The sequence below is a fragment of the Stenella coeruleoalba genome (assembly GCF_951394435.1).
Source record: "Stenella coeruleoalba genome assembly, chromosome: 13".
In the NCBI taxonomy this organism is placed as follows: Eukaryota; Metazoa; Chordata; class Mammalia; order Artiodactyla; family Delphinidae; genus Stenella; species Stenella coeruleoalba.
This window is the reverse complement of record NC_137159.1, coordinates 31,125,628-31,144,602: the sequence shown is the minus strand read 5'-3', so window position 1 is coordinate 31,144,602 and position 18,975 is coordinate 31,125,628. Positions and strand designations below refer to the sequence as shown.

The 18,975-nt window shown below is 44.3% G+C and overlaps 1 protein-coding gene and 1 long non-coding RNA gene across 11 annotated transcripts in view; one reads left to right on the top strand and one right to left on the bottom strand.

The window, feature by feature from the left end:
* Positions 1 to 16,224, bottom strand: part of LOC307195983 — a 77,404-nt gene extending 61,180 nt beyond the window's left edge. For 8 of the 10 annotated variants that reach the window (XR_013831005.1, XR_013831006.1, XR_013831007.1 and 5 more), the window contains exons 1-2: positions 14,744 to 16,224; positions 9,336 to 9,449 (exon numbers count right to left, since the gene is read on the bottom strand). This is a non-coding gene — a long non-coding RNA (uncharacterized lncRNA). Of the gene's footprint in view, positions 1 to 9,335; positions 9,468 to 14,743 lie in introns of all 10 variants that reach the window. The other 2 variants (XR_013831012.1, XR_013831004.1) reach the window with 2 other exon arrangements.
* A 507-nt stretch (positions 16,225 to 16,731) lies between these two features.
* On the top strand, positions 16,732 to 18,378 carry PCBP1 (poly(rC) binding protein 1). Its single transcript, XM_079940996.1, has one exon. It carries the CDS (start codon positions 16,965 to 16,967, stop codon positions 18,033 to 18,035), a length of 1,071 nt encoding a protein of 356 aa, XP_079797122.1. The 5' UTR covers positions 16,732 to 16,964; the 3' UTR covers positions 18,036 to 18,378.
* Positions 18,379 to 18,975: the final 597 nt, after the last annotated feature.

Sequence of the window (18,975 nt, the reverse complement as noted above, 5' to 3'; positions counted from 1 at the left end):
TTCCTTTGCACAAAGCAGGCTCCCTAAAACCTCACAAATACCAATGCTCCAGATCAAGGAGCTGAGCAGGTATTATCCTCGTCACTTCATATGATCAATTACAGAATATCAGAGTCAGAAGGACCATCTCAGAGACCATGTAGAGCGACCCCTTTGTTTAATAAATGAGGACAACAGGCTGAGAAAAGTGAAGTCCTAGATGTGGCAAGTTGGTGGCAGGGTCAAGACAAGATTGCAGGCCTCCTCATTCCTAGCCCAGTAAAGTTTTCCAATTTTTCAGTAGGACTGGCCCTCCTAAGTCCCATGCTACTGACCCACACTACGTACTTTACACAGGTGAAAGAGAAATAGAAGCAGTAGAGTGCAGAGGTTAAGAGCATGGACTCTGGAGCCAGACTGCTTATTCAAATCCCAGCTCTACCACTTACCGTGACTTTAAGCAAGTTTCCTAACCTCTCTGTTTCTATAAAATAGGGATAAGAGTTACTACTTTATAGTTATTTTAAGGATATGATGAGATAATCCATGTAAAATGCATGGCACACAGAAAGTGCTCGATGTGTATACTGCTTCCTCTGTTTCTCATCATTACCAGTTGCATTAAGAAGAAACAATCATAATAACAAATGAGACCAGACAAGCCCCTACTTCTGGTCCAAAGAGCGCTGGGAAGAACAAGCGTATTTGTTTAGCTCCATTTCCTTGTCCTGGCCAGGAACACCCAATCCCTAGCAGGGGAAGACTACAACTAACCCATCACTCATTCATTTCTTTGGATCTAGGAAAGAGTCAACTCAGAGAATAACCAAGTACATGCTATAGTGATAAGATATTTAAGATCACAAATAAAGGCTAGAGAGGTCCAAACCCAAAATGCAATTCTTGTGGGTCCAGTCTCCTCCTCTTAACCCATGACGGGTGGTATAGTGTAAAGGTTAAGAACAAGAGCTCTGGAGTTTGACGGCCTGAAATGCAAATTCCTGTTCCATCATTTATTTGCTGTATCACTTAAGCAAATTACCTTACCTCTCTCTAAGTCTTTATTTCTCCATCTGTTAAATGAGAATAACAGGTATTTTGATTATGATAACAGCTGACATCTGGTGAGCACTTTCTATGTGCCAAGCGCAACATTAAGCACTTTACATGGCTTACATTACTTAATCATCACAAACACCTTATGAGGCTGGTACCTTAGTACCCCCATTTTACAGATGAGGAAAATGAGGCACAGTCTTCTTATTCAAGGCCACATGGCTAGTTACTGGCAAAGCTGAGATGTCAATACAGGAGGTCTGACCTCAGAGTCTATGCTCCCTCCTCCCACGCTGCTCTACTTCTCCATAGTACCAGCTTCATATGGTTACGTTGTTAAAAATAAGCCAATCCATATACGGTGCTTAGCGCAGGGCCTTGTTCATCAAGGTTCCCCATTACCATTATTACTGTTGTTGTCATTATCATCATCATCAATCCCTTTGAGACTCTCAAATACTACTACCTCCTGAGTTCTAATTTCACCTAAAGGGAAATGGTTGCTTTCCTACCTAGATACCAACCAGCTCACTGGGCAGCCTGCAGTGAGGTTCTAGTATTTCATTTCCCTCATGTAATACAGCAGTAAGTATCTGGGTGGAGAGGCAAGGAAATATTTTCTATAAACCTGCTACTCTATAAAAAAATATATATTAAAGTCTGTTTTTAAAAAATAGAATCTTCACTACTCTCATTAGAAAAGAAACACACGCTTATTGTATTTTTCAAAATAAAGCACAGATCGGACTTCCCTGGTGGTCCTGCCTTCCAAAAAAAAAAAAAAGAATCCGCCTTCCAATGCAGGAGACACAGGTTAGATCCCTGGTTGGGGAACTAAGATCCCACATGGCGCAGGGCAACTAAGCCCACGCGCCACAACTAGAGAGCCCACGTGCCCCAACTACAGAGCCCACATGCTCTGGAACCCACGTGCCACAACTACAGAGCCCACACGCCACAGCTAAAGAGCTCACACGCTGCAACAAAGATCCCGCATGCTGCAACTAAGACCTGACGTAGCCAAAAAGAAAAATAAATATTTTTTAAAATAAATAAAGCACAGATATATACTATTTTTAAAAAACTGTTCTCTACCTCCTTCCCCTTTCCACTCTGCTGTTCTCAAAACCAGTAGATTATTTAGTCACTTAATCCTCACAAGAAGTAAGATTGGTATCATTCATCATTATCTCCATTTGACAAGCACAGAAACTGAGGTTCAGAGAGGTTCACGACCGTACAGCTGGTAAGTGGATGTCCAGGGTCTCTGGAAAAGAACTTTCAGATATGGAGGAAGGTAAAGATAGTAAACTTCTTCTCTAAGCCTGAGAGGAAGTGGTTATGACAGATGGTTCCTTGAAGGTTAAAAAGAACCAAGACTGATAATGGGATTTTTAAGAAACTCTTGCTCTAACAAGGTAAGAAGAGATGTTGTAACCCAAAAAGCCAGTAATGCAGTGAGCTATCATCAATCCTGCCCTCCCAGAAACAGTGCAAATTATTGATAAGCCTAACAAAGCAGGACTTCATCTCTGAAGATATCCATACCATACCCCTGCACACCAGTTCTTACCTCCCCAATTCCAAAATGATGTATCACTTTATCCTGCTAGAGAGCACAGTTCAAAGTAAGTGTTTTTTAGAGTGAGCAACTTGAGGGCAGGAACAATGTCTTGTTCATACAGATCTTTCCCTCATTAACTGGTACACAACCTTCTATTTATTCAATACATTTTTGTTTAAAAATGAATAAATTTGGGACTTCCCTGGTGGTCCACTGGTTAAGAATCCGCCTTCCAATGCAGGGGACGTGGGTTCAATCTCTGGTAGGGGAACTAAGATCCCACATGCCACAGGGCAACTAAGCCCGCATGCTGCAACTACTGAGCCCACGCGCTCTGGAGCCCATGTGCCACAACTAGGGAAAAGCCTGTGCGCCACAATGAAGAGTCCACTCGCCACAAAGAAAGATCCCACATGCTGCCACTAAGACCCAACACAGCCAAAAAATAAATAAATTAAAAAAAAGAATAAATTTATTCATTCAACTCCTATGTGCTAGGTATTGTTCTAGGAGGTGGGGATATAGCAATGAGCAAAACAAAGTGGATGAAATTTACATTCTAGTCATGGGTGACAAATAATAAACTATAGTAGAGAGTTCCTAGAACAGTGCCTGGCACACAGTAGGCAGCACTCAAAATATCTAAATAATGAATGAATGAATGAATGAATGAATAGTATGTCAAATAGTAATAAGTTCTGTGGAGAAAAATAAAGCAGGGAAGGGAAACAAGGAAGGCAGAGAGCAGGAGATGGCTTTTACTTTAAATAGTATGGCTAAGGAATGCTTAGATTAGGTGACAGTTGGGCAGAAACCTGAAGGAGGTAACAGAGGAGGCCACATTGACATCTGGAATAAGTGTTCCAGAAAAAACAACTACAAAGGTCCCAAGGCTTGGCATGTTGGAGCAATTGCAAGGAGACCAGTGTGGCCAGAGCACAAAGGGAAAGTGATAGATGATGAGGTCAGAGCAGCTGGGAGAGGGTGATGTTGAAGATCCCATGCAGCCTTGTAGATCACTTGAAGGACCTTAGTTTTTAATCTGATTGGGACCCTGTGGATAGTTTTCAGCAGAGTGGTATGATGTGATATACACGTAACAAGATTATACTGGTCACTGTTAAGATTAGACTGGGGGCCCTAAGAAAACCATAATTCAAAAAGAGTCATGTACCACAATGTTCACTGCAGCTCTATTTACAATAGCCAGGACATGGAAGCAACCTATGTGTCCATCAACAGATGAATGGATAAAGACGATGTGGCACATGTATACAATGGAATATTACTCACCCATAAAAAGAAACGAAACTAAGTTATTTGTAGTGAGGTAGTGTAGTGTAGCATGGACCTAAAGACTGTCATACAGAGTGAAGTAAGTCAGAAAGAGAAAAACAAATACCGTATGCTAACACATATATATGGAATCTAAAAAAAAAAAAAAAAAAGGTCATGAAGAACCTAGAGGCAGGATGGGAATAAAGACACAGACCTACTAGAGGAGGGACTTGAGGACACGGGGAGGGGGAAGGGTAAGCTGGGACAAAGTGAGAGAGAGTGACATGGACATATATACACTACCAAATGTAATACCAATAGCTAGTGGGAAGAAGCCGCATAGCACAGGGAGATCAGCTCGGTGCTTTGTGACCACCTAGAGGGGTGGGATAGGGAGGGTGGGAGGGAGACGCAAGAGGGAGGAGATATGGGGATATATGTATGGCTGATACGCTTTGTTATAAAGCAGAAATTAACACACCATTGTAAAGCAATTATACTCCAATAAAGATGTTAAAAAAAAAAGATTAGACTGGGGGAGACCAAGAGCAAAAGGAGGAAGAACATTTAGAAGGCTGTTCCAATAGTAGCAGGGAAGGGGGTAAGAAGTGTTCAAACCCTGGGTGCATTTTAAGGTAGAGCTCACAGGACTGGCTGGTGGATTGGATGATGAGAGAAAGAGAAAAAACAGAGTCAAGGGAGAGTCCTCAATATAACTGAAACTGAGACGGGGAGAAACTGCCAGAGGTACAGGTTTGAGAGGAGAAGTTCCAGGATTAATGTTTTGAATATTTTAAGTTCAAGAAGCTATTACAGGACTTCCCTGATGGCGCAGTGGTTAAGAATCCGCCTGCCAATGCAGGGGACACGAGTTTGAGCCCTGGTCCAGGAAGATCCCCCAGGCCGCAGAGCAACTAAGCCCTTGTGCCACAACTACCAAGCCTGCGCTCTAGAGCTCGCGAGCCACAACTACTGAAGCCCGTGTGCCTAGAGCCCATGCTCTTCAACAAGAGAAGCCACCGCAATGAGAAGCCCACGCACTGCAACGAAGAGGAGCCCCTGTTCACCACAACTAGAGAAAGCCCGCATGTAGCAACGAAGACCCAACACAGCCAAAAATAAATTAATTAATTAAAAAAAAGAAGCTATTACATACACAAGTGGAGATATCCCGTAGGCAGCTGAATAGAAGAGTCCTGAGTTCACAGGAAGACATTCAAGCTGGTAATATATACTTGAGAATTCTCAGGATATAAATGATATTTAAATTCTTAAAAGAGAGCACTTAGTAAATGAGTGTAGACAGAGAAGTGATCCAAGGACTGATTTGAGTACTCCATCATTGGAGGCTGAGGAGATAAGAAAACAGCCAAAAGGGCGGGGCGGTACGTGGGAGTTTGAGAAGAAGGGGCTCCTGAGGTAGAAGGAGAACCAAGGGAGTGGCATCCCGGAAGCCAAGTGAAACTAGTGTGTGAGGAGGAAGTGTCAAATACTACTGAGAGATCAAGAAGATGACTAAGAAATGACCACTGAATCTATGTACTATTTTCTAAGCATTCCTCCCTAATCCACACATAACACTTTTTCTTTTAATCTAGGTAAAATCCCAGTATTGTCCAACGAATACACATAAGGTTTCTGTTTAATGCAGCTATATCTGCATCTCAAAAAACAAAATCAATGCTCTTAATATGGACACAGCAGACTTTACACAGTGAATAATGTTGAGTAAATGCTTTATCTGGTTGAAGTAACTGTCTCTCTGAAACAATGTCCCCGACCAAGTCTTACTTGTGTTCAGTAGGTGGGATCAGAGAAATGAGCTATTTAAATGTATTTCTTTTGTTCTGCCATAAAGTAGCAATTATTCTTCAACTCATTTTCCTCCTTCCTAACTCAAACATCCTAAGCAGCTAAACAAAGACCCTAAATTTCCACACACACCCCCTTATAAACAAAGCAGAACACAATAAAATCCAAAAGTTGGATGAGAAAGGGATATGCTGCCTATCGTAGCTGCTTTTACCGTACAAAGGGTTAGTAATTATTTGCTAATTCATAGGCTGTACTTTGTTTACATTTTGTCCTTAAAATCTCTAGATAGGAAGTGCGATTTCTAGTGTCTTCACCTTAAAAGAGAATTATTGCTACAAAATAAGTACTTTAACCTTCCGTGCTCTAGCGCAGGGGTCCCCAACCCCCGGGCCACAGACCAGTACTGGTTAGGAACCAGGCAGCACAGCAGGAGGTGAGTGGCGGGCAAGAGAGCGAAGCTTCACATGTATCTACAGCTGTTCCCTATCGCTCGCATTACCGCCTGAGCTCTGCCTCCTGTCAGCATTATTGTGAGTTGTATAATTATTTCATTACATATTTCAATATAATAATAATAGAGATAAAGTGCATGATAAATGTAATGCTTTTGAATCATCCCGAAACCATTCCCCCCCACCCCATCCGTAGAAAAACTGTCTTCCACGAGACCAGTCCCTGGTGCCAAAAAGGTTGGGGACCAGTGCTCTAGCGAACAGAGTCATGTCTCAATAATCTACACTTCTGAAGCAGAACAATAATCACCAAAAACTGGATCATGCAAACATCCTTCATGTCTTCATGAAATGGCTACAACTTCTGAAAGGTCTGAGCTCTCTGCCTTTGGGAGGAATACCCTTCCCTGCCCTCCACCGTGCAATTTGCCAACTTGGGACTCAGCCTGAATGACAACTTCTCTAGGCGGCCTTCCCAGATCCCTTCCAAGGCTGAATCAAGGGCCCTCCTCTGAACCCGTAACACCACAGGTTGGTAAGCACCACAGCTTACTCATATCCCAATACTTTAACACATTATACTGTGAATCTGTTTACTTCTCTGTCTACCTCTCCAGACCATAGACATCTTGAGGGCAAGGACAATATCTCATTAATTTTTATAGCCTCAGTGTCTGAAACATATCAAACAATCAAGTGTCTGCTGAATGAAAGAATAACATGAAACTTGACCCAGAATACCTTACGTGATTTTTGTAGCATATTTTCCTTGATAAATCAGGTGAACTGAAGCTAATATTAAAATTACTGGCGTCTATATGATCCAGCAATCACACTCCTGAGCATATATCCACACACAAAACTGTAATTCGAAACGATACATGCACCCCTATGTTCACAACAGCACTACTCACAATAGCCAAGACGTGGAAACAACGTCACTATCCATCGACAGCTGAATGGATAAAGAAGACGTGGTACATATACACAATGGAATACTACACAGCAATAAAAAAGCATGAAATAATGCCATTTGCAGCAACATGGATGGACTCAGAGATTATCATACTAAGTGAAGTAAGCCAGAAAGAGAAAGAAAAATACCATATGATATCACTTATATGTGGAATCTAAAACATGACACAAATGAACCTATCTACAAAACAGGAACAGACTCACAGACACAGAAAACAGGCTTGTGGTTGCCAAGGGGGGGTGGGGGTGGGGGAGGGATGGATTGGGAGTTTGGGGTTAGCAGATGCCAACTATTACATATAGAATGGGTAAACTACAAGGTCCTACTGTATAGCACAGGGAACTATATTCAATAACCTGTGATAAACCATAACGAAAAAGAATATAAAAAAGAATGTATACATATTTATACCAGTTTCTTACTAACACAACATTGTAAATCAACTATACGTCAATAAAAATAAAACAGGGGGTGCCCTGGCGGCCTAGGGGTTAGGATTCAGTGCTTTCACTGCAGAGGCCTGGGTTTGATCCCTGGCCAGGGAACCATCCCGCAATGCCATTCAGCATGGCCAAAATACAAAAAAAAAAAAAAAAAGAAAGAAAATAAAATAAAATTACTGGCATCTCTTCACATCCCCAATTGATAGCAGAAACAGAAATTTCCCCTACCTGACACTGGAAATAGAGGATAAGAAAAGATATGTGCTGGTCAAAATCAGATCAGGAGGAGTTATCACACTAGCTGCTCTTCCTTGATTTGTCCCACACCATACGAGAAGCTAATGGACCTCTGGATTGCTCTCTTCACCTCCCTTCCACTGATTCTGTATTCTCATCTTTGCCCTATTCTTCTTTTGTTTGTTTTGTTTTAATATCTATTTATTTACTTTTGGCTGCTTCGGGTCTTAGTTGTGGCACATGGGATACTTCGTTGTGGCCCACAGGCTTCTAATTGTGGCACGCAGGTTCCAGAACGTGTGGGCTCTGTAGTTGCAGCACACAGGCTCTCCAGTTATGGTACATGGGCTTAGTTGGCCTGCAGTATATAGGCTCTTAGTTCCCTGATCAGGGATCGAGCTCTGGTCCCCTGCATTGGAAGGTGGATTCTTAACCACTGGACCACCAGGGAAGTCCCCTCTGCCCTATCCTTTTCTCTCTTTGCTTTACTTACCTTTTCCCACTTCTTCTCATTTTATACTTTGCATTTGCATTCTGTTCTCATTTTCCTTTTAACTTTTCTTTGCACTCTGTTCTCCAGGCCTTATTTTAGTTAAAATGACCCTGAGGAATACATGAGCAATGCTTTGCCCAACTGGGAGAACTTAGGCCAAGGATGTTGCTGTATATCCTGGTCACTTCTGTAAAGCACACCAACATATTTCTGCTGTTTCTGAGGAAACCAAGTAGCGACCCCCTAACAGCAGCACAGGGTTATCAGCATATGAGGTCAAATTGTTACTATCCACAGTGGGTAAGACATGTTTCTAAACTTCACTCTCTAGTATCCTGGAAATAGGGTAAAGGTCCTCTTAATTTACAATAATTTTAAATAAAAGAGAAATGGGAAGCTAAATATGAAGGGCAAAGAGGAAAAGAAACCATGTTTGGGGGAAAAATGCTGCATGCTGATGGGACAAATTTCAAAAGCTACAGGATAATTGCTGGGCCAGGTAGGGTTGGGGCGGGGGGGAAAAGGTGGCTCCTGCCCCCAGGGAACCTAGTCTCATTCCTACCACTTCCCAAACCCATAAATGTAAACATTAAAGAACCAGAGAGAGGAGAGTCTCTTGAACCAAAAGAGTCAGTAACCTAACATAAGTGAATTGGATGTTCAGGGACAGAAAAATAAATACTGGATAGAAAGCTCTTTGAATTTAAGATAAAGTTATTCCATGTGTTAAAGTCAGTGCCACAAACATCAGAAGCCAAGGAAAGGAACAATCCACAACTAGGAGTCAAGAAGCCTAGCTCAGGTCCTAACAAGCTGTGTAACCTTGGGCAAGTCATTCTACTACTCTGATCCAAAGACGGTTCTTTCATAAAATGGGCATAATAATATCTCCCTGGCAAAGTTGACTGTGATGATTAAATAACACTTTGAAAAGTTTTATATAACATGCCAATGTGGTAAGAGGAAGCAAAAATACTGTGGTTCAACTTCTAAAGTGTAAGCCTGACTCACCTTCCCAACCTTGTTAAACCCTTTAACCAACCTGGGAGAAGTGTCATGTGAGGATCCAGGAGTGGGGTGGTGACTATTTAGTCAGTTGCTCTGTATCTCAGTGGCTTCATCTGTAAAATGGGTGGTGTGGAATTCACTCACATATCTGCAAGATAAGGTAGGTCTGAGGAAGGGAGTGGAGAATTTACCATAAGTGAGCAAAACATTTACCCAACCCCCCCTACCAGGGATAAATAACCAAGATCATCAAATAGCATCACTCCCTGGACAGAATTAGAAACGGCCTTAGAGAGCATTTAATCTTGTTTTACAGATGGGAAAACTGAGGCCCAGATAAATGAACTGAATTGTAGAACTCTCAAAGCTAGTTAGTGGCAGAGCTGGAGCTAGGGGCCAGAGCCACCAATTCTCAAGTCCAGTACCCTCTTTGCCAGATCTCAGGGTCACCCAAAGCACCTGAGGCCCTTACAACACATTATCAACACCAAGACACATTACAATTTCATCAACAGCCTAAATGTGGGCTACCCAAGGGAGGGGCTGTAAGACTGATGCAGGCAGTGCTGAGAGCTGGGAAAGAGAAGACTTCATTGGGAAAGTGAGAAGAGTCCTGGAGATACTCAGACACAGAGAGATTAAAGAAATATGTCCGCTGAAGAATTACAAAGGATTATGAGAGATTGCTACAAGCAACTATATGCCAATAAAGTGGACAACCTGGAAGAAATGGACAAATTCTTAGAAAAGCACAACCTTCCGAGACTGAACCAGGAAGAAATAGAAAATATAAACAGACCAATCACAAGCACTGAAATTGAAACTGTGACTAAAAATCTTCCAACAAACAAAAGCCAAGGACCAGATGGCTTCACAGGCGAATTCTATCAAACATTTAGAGAAGAGCTAACGCCTATCCTTCTCAAACTCTTCCAAAATATAGCAGAGGGAGGAACACTCCCAAACTCATTCTACAAGGCCACCATCACCCTGACACCAAAACCAGATAAAGATGCCACAAAGAAAGAAAACTAGAGGCCAATATCACTGATGAACATAAATGCAAAAATCATCAACAAAATACTAGCAAACAGAATCCAACAGCACATTAAACGGATCATACACCATGATCAAGGGGGGTTTCCCAGGGAATCAAGGATTCTTCAATATACACAAATCAATCAATGTGATACACCATATTAACAGACTGAAGGAGAAAAACCATATGATCATCTCAATAGATGCAGAGAAAGCTTTCAACAAAATTCAACACCCATTTCTGATAAAAACTCTCCAGAAAGTGGGCATAGAGGGAACCTACCTCAACAAAATAAAGGCCATATATGACAAACCCACAGCAAACATCATTCTCAATGGTGAAAAACTGAAACCATTTCCACCAAGATCAGGAACAAGAAAAGGTTGTCCACTCTCACCACTATTATTCACCATAGTTTTGGAAGTTTCAGCCACAGCAATCAGAGACAAAAAAGAAATAAAAGGAATACAAGTTGGAAAAGAAGAGGTAAAACTGTCACTGTTTGCAGATGACATGATACTATACATAGAGAATCCTAAAGATGCTACCAGAAAACTACTAGAGGTAATCAATGAATGCGGTAAAGTAGCAGGATACAAAAGTAATGCACAGAAATCTCTTGCCTTCCTATACACTAATGATGAAAAATCTGAAATAGAAATTAAGGGAAAACTCCTATTTACCATTGCAACAAAAAGAATAAAATACCTAGGAATAAACCTACCTAAGGAGACAAAAGACCTGTATGCAGAAAACTATAAGGCACTGATGAAAGAAATTATAAAGATGATACAAACAGACAGAGAGATATACCATGTTCTTGGATTGTAAGAATCAAGATTGTGAAAATGACTATACTACCCAAAGCAATCTACAGATTCAATGCAATCCCGATCAAACTACCAATGGCATTTTTCACAGAACTAGAACAAAAAAATTTCACAATTTGTATGTAAACACAAAACGACCCCAAATAACCAAAGCAATCTTGAGAAAGAAAAACGGAGCTGGAGGAATCAGGCTCCCGGACTTCAGACTATACTACAAAGGTACAGTAATGAAGACAGAATGGTATTGGCAAAAAAACATAAATATAGATCAATGGAACAGGATAGAAAGCCCAGAGATAAACCCACGCACATATGGTCACCTCATCTTTGATAAAGGAGGCAAGAATGTACAATGGAGAAAAGACAGCCTCTTCAATAAGTGGTGCTGGGAAAACTGAACAGCTCCACGTAAAAGAATGAAATTAGAACACTCCCTAACACCATACAAAAATAAACTCAAAAATAAACTCAAAATGGATTAAAGACCTAAATGTAAGGCCAGACACTATAAAACTCTTAGAGGAAAACATAGGCAGAACACTCTGTGACATAAATCACAGCAAGATCCTTTTTGACCCACCTCCTAGAGAAATGGAAATAAAAACAAAAATAAACAAATGGGACCTAATGAAACTTCAAAGCTTTTGCACAGCAAAGGAAACCATAAACAACACGAAAAGACAATCCTCCGAATGGGAGAAAATATTTGCAAACGAAGCAACTGACAAAGGATTAATCTCCAAAATATACAAGCAGCTCATGCAGCTCAATATTAAAGAAGCAAGCAACCCAATCCAAAAATGGGCAGAAGACCTAAAAAGACATTTCTCCAAAGAAGATACGCAGATTGCCAACAAACACATGAAAGGATGCTCAACATCACTAATCATTAGAGAAATGCAAATCAAAACTACAGTGAGGTACCACCTCACACCAGTCAGAATGGCCATCATCAAAAAAATCTAGAGACTTCCCTGGTGGCGCAGTGGTTAAGAATCCATCTGCCAATGCAGGGGACACAGGTTTGGGCCTTGGTCCAGGAAGATCCCACATGCCGCGGAGCAATTATGCCCGTGTGCCACAACTACTGGGCCTGCGCTCTAGAGCCTGTGATCCACAACTACTGATCCCGTGTGCCTCAACTACTGAAGCCCATAAGCCTAGAGCCCGTGCTCCGCAACAAGAGAAGCCACCGCAATGAGAAGCCCGTGCATCGCAACCAAGAGTAGCCCTCACTCGCTGCAACTAGAGAAGGCCAGCGCACAGCAACGAAGACCCAACACAGCCAAAAATAAAATAAATAAATAAATAAAAATTAAAAAACAATCTACAAACAATAAATGCTGGAGAGGGTGTGGAGAAAAGGGAACCCTCTTGCACTGTTGGTGGGAATGCAAATTGATACAGCCACTATGGAGAACAGTATGGAGGTTCCTCAAAGAACTAAAAATAGAACTACCATATTACCCAGCAATCCCACTACTGGGCATATACCCTGAGAAAACCATAATTCAAAAACAGTCATGTACCACAATGTTCACTGCAGCTCTATTTACAACAGCCAGGACATGGAAGCAACCTATGTGTCCATCAACAGATGAATGGATAAAGACGATGTGGCACATATATACAATGGAATATTACTCACCCATAAAAAGAAACGAAACTAAGTTATTTGTAGTGAGGTGCATGGACCTAAAGACTGTCATACAGAGTGAAGTAAGTCAGAAAGAGAAAAACAAATACCGTATGCTAACACATATATATGGAATCTAAAAAAAAAAAAAGGTCATGAAGAACCTAGAGGCAGGATGGGAATAAAGACACAGACCTACTAGAGAAGGGACTTGAGGACACGGGGAGGGGGAAGGGTAAGCTGGGACAAAGTGAGAGAGAGTGACATGGACATATATACACTACCAAATGTAATACCAATAGCTAGTGGGAAGAAGCCGCATAGCACAGGGAGATCAGCTCGGTGCTTTGTGACCACCTAGAGGGGTGGGATAGGGAGGGTGGGAGGGAGACGCAAGAGGGAGGAGATATAGGGATATATGTATGGCTGATACGCTTTGTTATAAAGCAGAAACTAACACACCATTGCAAAGCAATTATACTCCAATAAAGATGTTAAAAAAAAAAAATATGCCTGCCAAAAAAGGCTTAAAATTGCAGTCTTGGGAAGACAGACCCAGTGGGTAAAATTTTCTTTAGGGAAAAGAAACAGGTGACAGATTTAGAGGACCAGAATGCTTTGAATCAGGATAATTCTTGATTATATGCAATTTAGTCCTTTTATTGTCTCCTAAGTTTTTAACATTTACTAAGATCAACTGTCTCTCTACAAGATAAGGCCCTCTCAAGAGACCACAGACGGTCTACCTTAGTGGTTAAGTATATAGGCTCTGGGCTCAAATTGCCTCGATCCAAATCTTCGTTTTACCACTTAACAGCTGTGTGACCTTAGATAAATCCTTCTCTTTGTACCTCTGTTTAAATGGAAATAACATCACCCCCAACTCAGGAGGATTTGTGAGGTTTAAATGTGTAGATTAATCATAATGGTCACAACCTAATAATGGGTTTTTCATCCTTTAGTGTGATGTGTGCCTCTTTTTTTTTTAATGTAAAGAAGACAACAGAATTTACCAGAGTACATTGCATGTAGTATGAATAAGTACTGTTTTGCAAAAATTTTGTTTCCTTTATCTATATGTGTGCATATATGTTTCAATTACATAAAATATACTTCTCATGGTGGTTTGCTTTTAAAAATGTGAGAACCACTGAATTAACACACGAAATAAAGGTTCAAACAGTGCCTGCCTCAGAGTAAGCACCTAGTGCTATGACTGTCGTTGCTGCTGTTATGTACCTACCTGTTAAAGTTGTTTGTAGGATTACCTAAGGTAATATGAAAGCACTTTGGAAAGTCTAATATACAATATTAGTGTAAGTTAAAGGAAGCAAAAAGCCCTTCTCTCCACCTCTTAATACCCATACAAGCATAGCCCTGTTTCGGCACATATTTGTTGCTTGGTCCACAAGTTATTTGTTACATTGAACTGAAAAGTCCACAGACCATGACTTATCTACCACTCTGTCATGCTCTGTCAATATCTGCAGAGAAATAGAGGCATGGTGCCAGAGTAAATTTATTTATTTTTACCTGGGTGGAGGTTGGGATGGGGAAGGCAAAAGTCATGCCCATGGGTAGCTGAAGGACGCAAGTGAGTCAGAGAAATTGCCTACTCCCACAGAGCCAGGTAGACTCAAATGCGCCACAGACCAGGCTGGACTGACAGATACCTGTGCCTTTATGCAGGGCTGAATCACTTCTCTCTATCCTCACCCAGGCAACTCATAAAAAAAAAAAAAAATAGCCTCTGAGCTCCTCACAGGCATAGCTCACACCAGGAAAAACTGGGAATCCCCAAAAAGATACAAACAGGGGGTGACTATGCAACAAAAAGTTACCTGAGGGATTCCTTGAAATAACAAGCCCACCTAAACGTCCAAATAGCATTTAAATTCAAAACCCTGACTTAGAGAAAAATTCGGAAATGTGCTCACCAATAACTGTATCAGGTCTGGATTCCATCCTCAACACTGTGTGACCTTGAATTAGTCACTGCATCTCTCTGGCCTAAGTGATTTCATCTGCTAAAAAAAAAGAGAGATAAGACGTACCTCACAGGGTCATTGTAAAAATTAAAGACATTATGCAGTAAAATGGCTAACACAGGATCTGGCACTGGTAAATGCACAGTAAATGTCTGTCCCTTCTAGCCTCCAAGTCAACAACTACGGCAAACTGAGGTTCACTGGCCAACTCATAGGCATCCCAGTCGCTTCATGGAAATTGCCTTCTTTTAAAAGAAGCTTTATAATACCATTTCTTTACCTCTTTAGCACAATAGCCTATTCTAGAAGTCTAGGAAAGAAATAATTTCCCATCTCATTCTTTACAAGTAGTGATTCCTAAATGTTTTGGTACTGAGTGCCCAAATTATGCATTGGTACTGCCCCCCTCCATCCATTATTAAACGAAATGAGCGAGAGACTCGGTATGATGACTATGTTTTACAGTTATTTGCGTTCCCGTTTCAAATTAACGAGAGAAATGTATTAAAATTCCCCCGCTGAGGCTGCGACCAGCCTGCGGGGTTTCATCCCAATCTGGTCAGCGCACTCGCTGCGCGGGGAAGGCCCCGGCTCACGGACGGGAGGGGGGAATGGGGGGGCGGCCGCGTTCTAGAGCTTTCGGCCCGACTCGTTAGCGACGAATATAGGCCACGTGTCGCCATTTTGTGTTCAGGAAACATGGCGGCCACCCCCACGGGGAAGAAAGGGGGGGAGGGAAGGACCGCCACGTTAGCCGCTTTCCCTGAAGGATCCTAAAGCACCCCGTGCACTCGGCCTTTTCTGTCTGGCTCAGCCGAAGGAAAGGAGAAGGGGCAGAAATCACAACTGGCGCCCCAAGAGCCCCAGAGACCTTTCTTTACCGGGAGGAACGCGCGGCTCCACACACGGCAAGAAAGGCCCTCCAAGATGGCGGGCCCTGTTGGGGGCCGCCCCCGGAGAGCGTGGGCGCCGTGGCTGCACCGAGCGGGGAAAGGGCCGAAAAGCAGCAGCGGGAGAGTAACTCGCGCAGGGAAAACCGCAGGAGCTCCCCAGAGCAGGGGTAAATGCGGTCCCCCAAAATGCACGCCATTGTGTTAAATGTCTGACGAGGCGGCAGCGACTAAAACGACACCGCGCAGGAGGTGGGGGTTCTGCAGGTTTAACGAAAGAGTTGCAAAATGCAGACAAAGCATTATGTAAATGGACGCCATTCTCTTTATGGCCATGTTTCTAGCACTTCCCAGAAACCATGAGCAGAGCCGTGACTTTGACAGCGGCGCGTGGTGGGTTTTGGTCTTTCTCCCAACCGACCACCGCCACGGGGCCGAGGCGGGGGTGGGGGCTGGCGTGGGGCGCCCCGACGCCGAACATGAAGGGGCCCCACGTGCCCGCCCGGGCGGGCGCCCGCCCCGCAAGCCTCGCCTCGCCGCCCCTCCCCCCCGGAAGACCGCGGCAGCCCCTCCCGTCCTCCCCACACCCTCACGCACGCGCTCTGGCCGCCTCGAGCGCATGTTTTAAATCCGCGGCGTCCTAGCATCCGCCTGCAGTTATCGCCGGGGCTGCCCGTGTCGCTCCGCGCTTAAACCGCTTTTGTAGGGCGGGAAAATAATGTGTCGCCTCCGCGCAGAACACTACCGTTTCCAAACATCTGCCGGCGCCTCTGGGGTTAATAAAATACATGTTCGTTTTAAAACTTTGCCGGACTCACAGCTTCTGCCTACCGGGGCTTTCTTTTCAATGCTAGGCTGTTAAAAGTGTATTTTAAAAACTACTCTATGGGGGTTGGCGCAATCTTGTGACCTAAAAAGGATGGGTCCTCATTTTTTTTCAAGGGGTCCTGCGCAGCAAGCACTTCCGGGGTCAGAGGGTACGCGGGGTTGAAAGCGGGCTTCCCGCCCCGCCCAGACCGCCGAGGCTGCCGCCGGAGTCGCCACCGCCGCGCCCTCGCCCACCCGCCCGCCCGCCGCTCCCGGCCCCGCTCGCCCCCTCCGCCGCCGCCGCCCGCCCCTGCGACGACGCCGCGGCCTCCCGCCCTCGCCCGCTCGCTCCCGCGGCCCTCGCTCGCCTCGCGCCGGCAGTTTTGGGCCTACACCTCCCCTCCCCCAGCCAGCCACCAAAGACTTGACCACGTAACGAGCCCAACTCCCCCGAACGCCGCCCGCCGCTCGCCATGGATGCCGGTGTGACTGAAAGTGGACTAAATGTGACTCTCACCATTCGGCTGCTTATGCACGGAAAGGAAGTAGGAAGCATCATTGGGAAGAAAGGGGAGTCGGTTAAGAGGATCCGCGAGGAGAGTGGCGCGCGGATCAACATCTCGGAGGGGAATTGCCCGGAGAGAATCATCACTCTGACCGGCCCCACCAATGCCATCTTTAAGGCCTTCGCTATGATTATCGACAAGCTGGAAGAAGATATCAACAGCTCCATGACCAACAGCACGGCGGCCAGCAGGCCCCCGGTCACCCTGAGGCTGGTGGTGCCGGCCACCCAGTGCGGCTCCCTGATTGGGAAAGGCGGGTGTAAGATCAAAGAGATCCGCGAGAGTACCGGGGCCCAGGTCCAGGTGGCGGGGGATATGCTGCCCAACTCCACCGAGCGGGCCATCACCATTGCTGGCGTGCCGCAGTCTGTCACCGAGTGTGTCAAGCAGATCTGCCTGGTCATGCTGGAGACGCTCTCCCAGTCTCCGCAAGGGAGAGTCATGACCATTCCGTACCAGCCCATGCCGGCCAGCTCTCCAGTGATCTGCGCGGGCGGTCAAGATCGGTGCAGCGACGCTGCTGGCTACCCTCACGCCACCCATGACCTGGAGGGACCACCTCTAGATGCCTACTCGATTCAAGGACAACACACCATTTCTCCGCTCGATCTGGCCAAGCTGAACCAGGTGGCAAGACAACAGTCTCACTTTGCCATGATGCACGGCGGGACCGGATTCGCCGGAATTGACTCCAGCTCTCCAGAGGTGAAAGGCTATTGGGCAAGTTTGGATGCATCTACTCAAACTACCCATGAACTCACCATTCCAAATAACTTAATTGGCTGCATAATCGGGCGCCAAGGCGCCAACATTAATGAGATCCGCCAGATGTCCGGGGCCCAGATCAAAATTGCTAACCCAGTGGAAGGCTCTTCTGGTAGGCAGGTTACTATCACTGGTTCTGCTGCCAGTATTAGTCTGGCCCAATATCTAATCAATGCCAGGCTTTCCTCTGAGAAGGGCATGGGGTGCAGCTAGAACAGTGTAGGTTCCCTCATAACCCCTTTCTGCTGTTTTCCCATGATCCAACTGTGTAATTTCTGGTCAGTGATTCCAGGTTTTAAATAATTTGTAAGTGTTCGGTTTCTACACAACTTTATCATCCGCTAAGAATTTAAAAATCACATTCTCTGTTCAGCTGTTAATGCTGGGATCCATATTTAGTTTTATAAGCTTTTCCCTGTTTTTAGTTTTGGGTTTTTGGGTCATGAATTTTATTTCTGTTTGTCGATAAGAAATGTAAGAGTGGAATGTTAATAAATTTCAGTTTAGTTCTGTAATGTCAAGAATTTAAAAATTAAAAAGTGGATTGGTTAAAAAATGCTTCATATTTGAAAAAGCTGGGAACTACTATCTTAAACTCTTTGTTGGTGCATTTCTTTTCTTCCCTTCTAGTGTTAGGCTTTTGTAGGGAGAAGGGTGGGCCCGTCCCTGGTATTTTCTCCAGCCCTTTTCACCTTACTGGTAAGATTCCATTCCCTTTCCATCCCAACAAAGGAACACGGCAGGCTGGGCCTGCTTTGGGACGTTTGCAGAGACTGTGGGGGTCTCTTGGAGAGTGACATCCCTCCAGCCAGGTTCCAGAGAGAGGCCTCTGCCCATTTCTCTGGTAGAAAACATAAGGGGTTTCTCAGATGGGAAAAGTATGCCCACTCGGTAGGACCTCTGATGAATGGCAGTGTGTCCTCTAGTCCCACCCGCCCCGCCCTCAATCTCACGTGCAAAACTCTTAGCCAGGAACAAAAAACGTTCTGAGGTGGGAGGAGCCTGGGGGACCCAGAGAAGAGGTGGGGGAGGGAAGGGCTGGGCTGGGGGGGAAGGGAGGGGCTGAGGTGGGGGAAGGGGAAGGGAAAGGGGCTGGGTGGGTCTAAGGGCTTGGGAGAGGGTAGCTGCTACAGGGTGGTGGTAGGGATAGGGG

Excerpts from the sequence above, each read along its gene's own strand:
- PCBP1 (XM_079940996.1), top strand. The coding sequence starts at position 16,965 with ATGGATGCCGGTGTGACTGAAAGTGGACTAAATGTGACTCTCACCATT.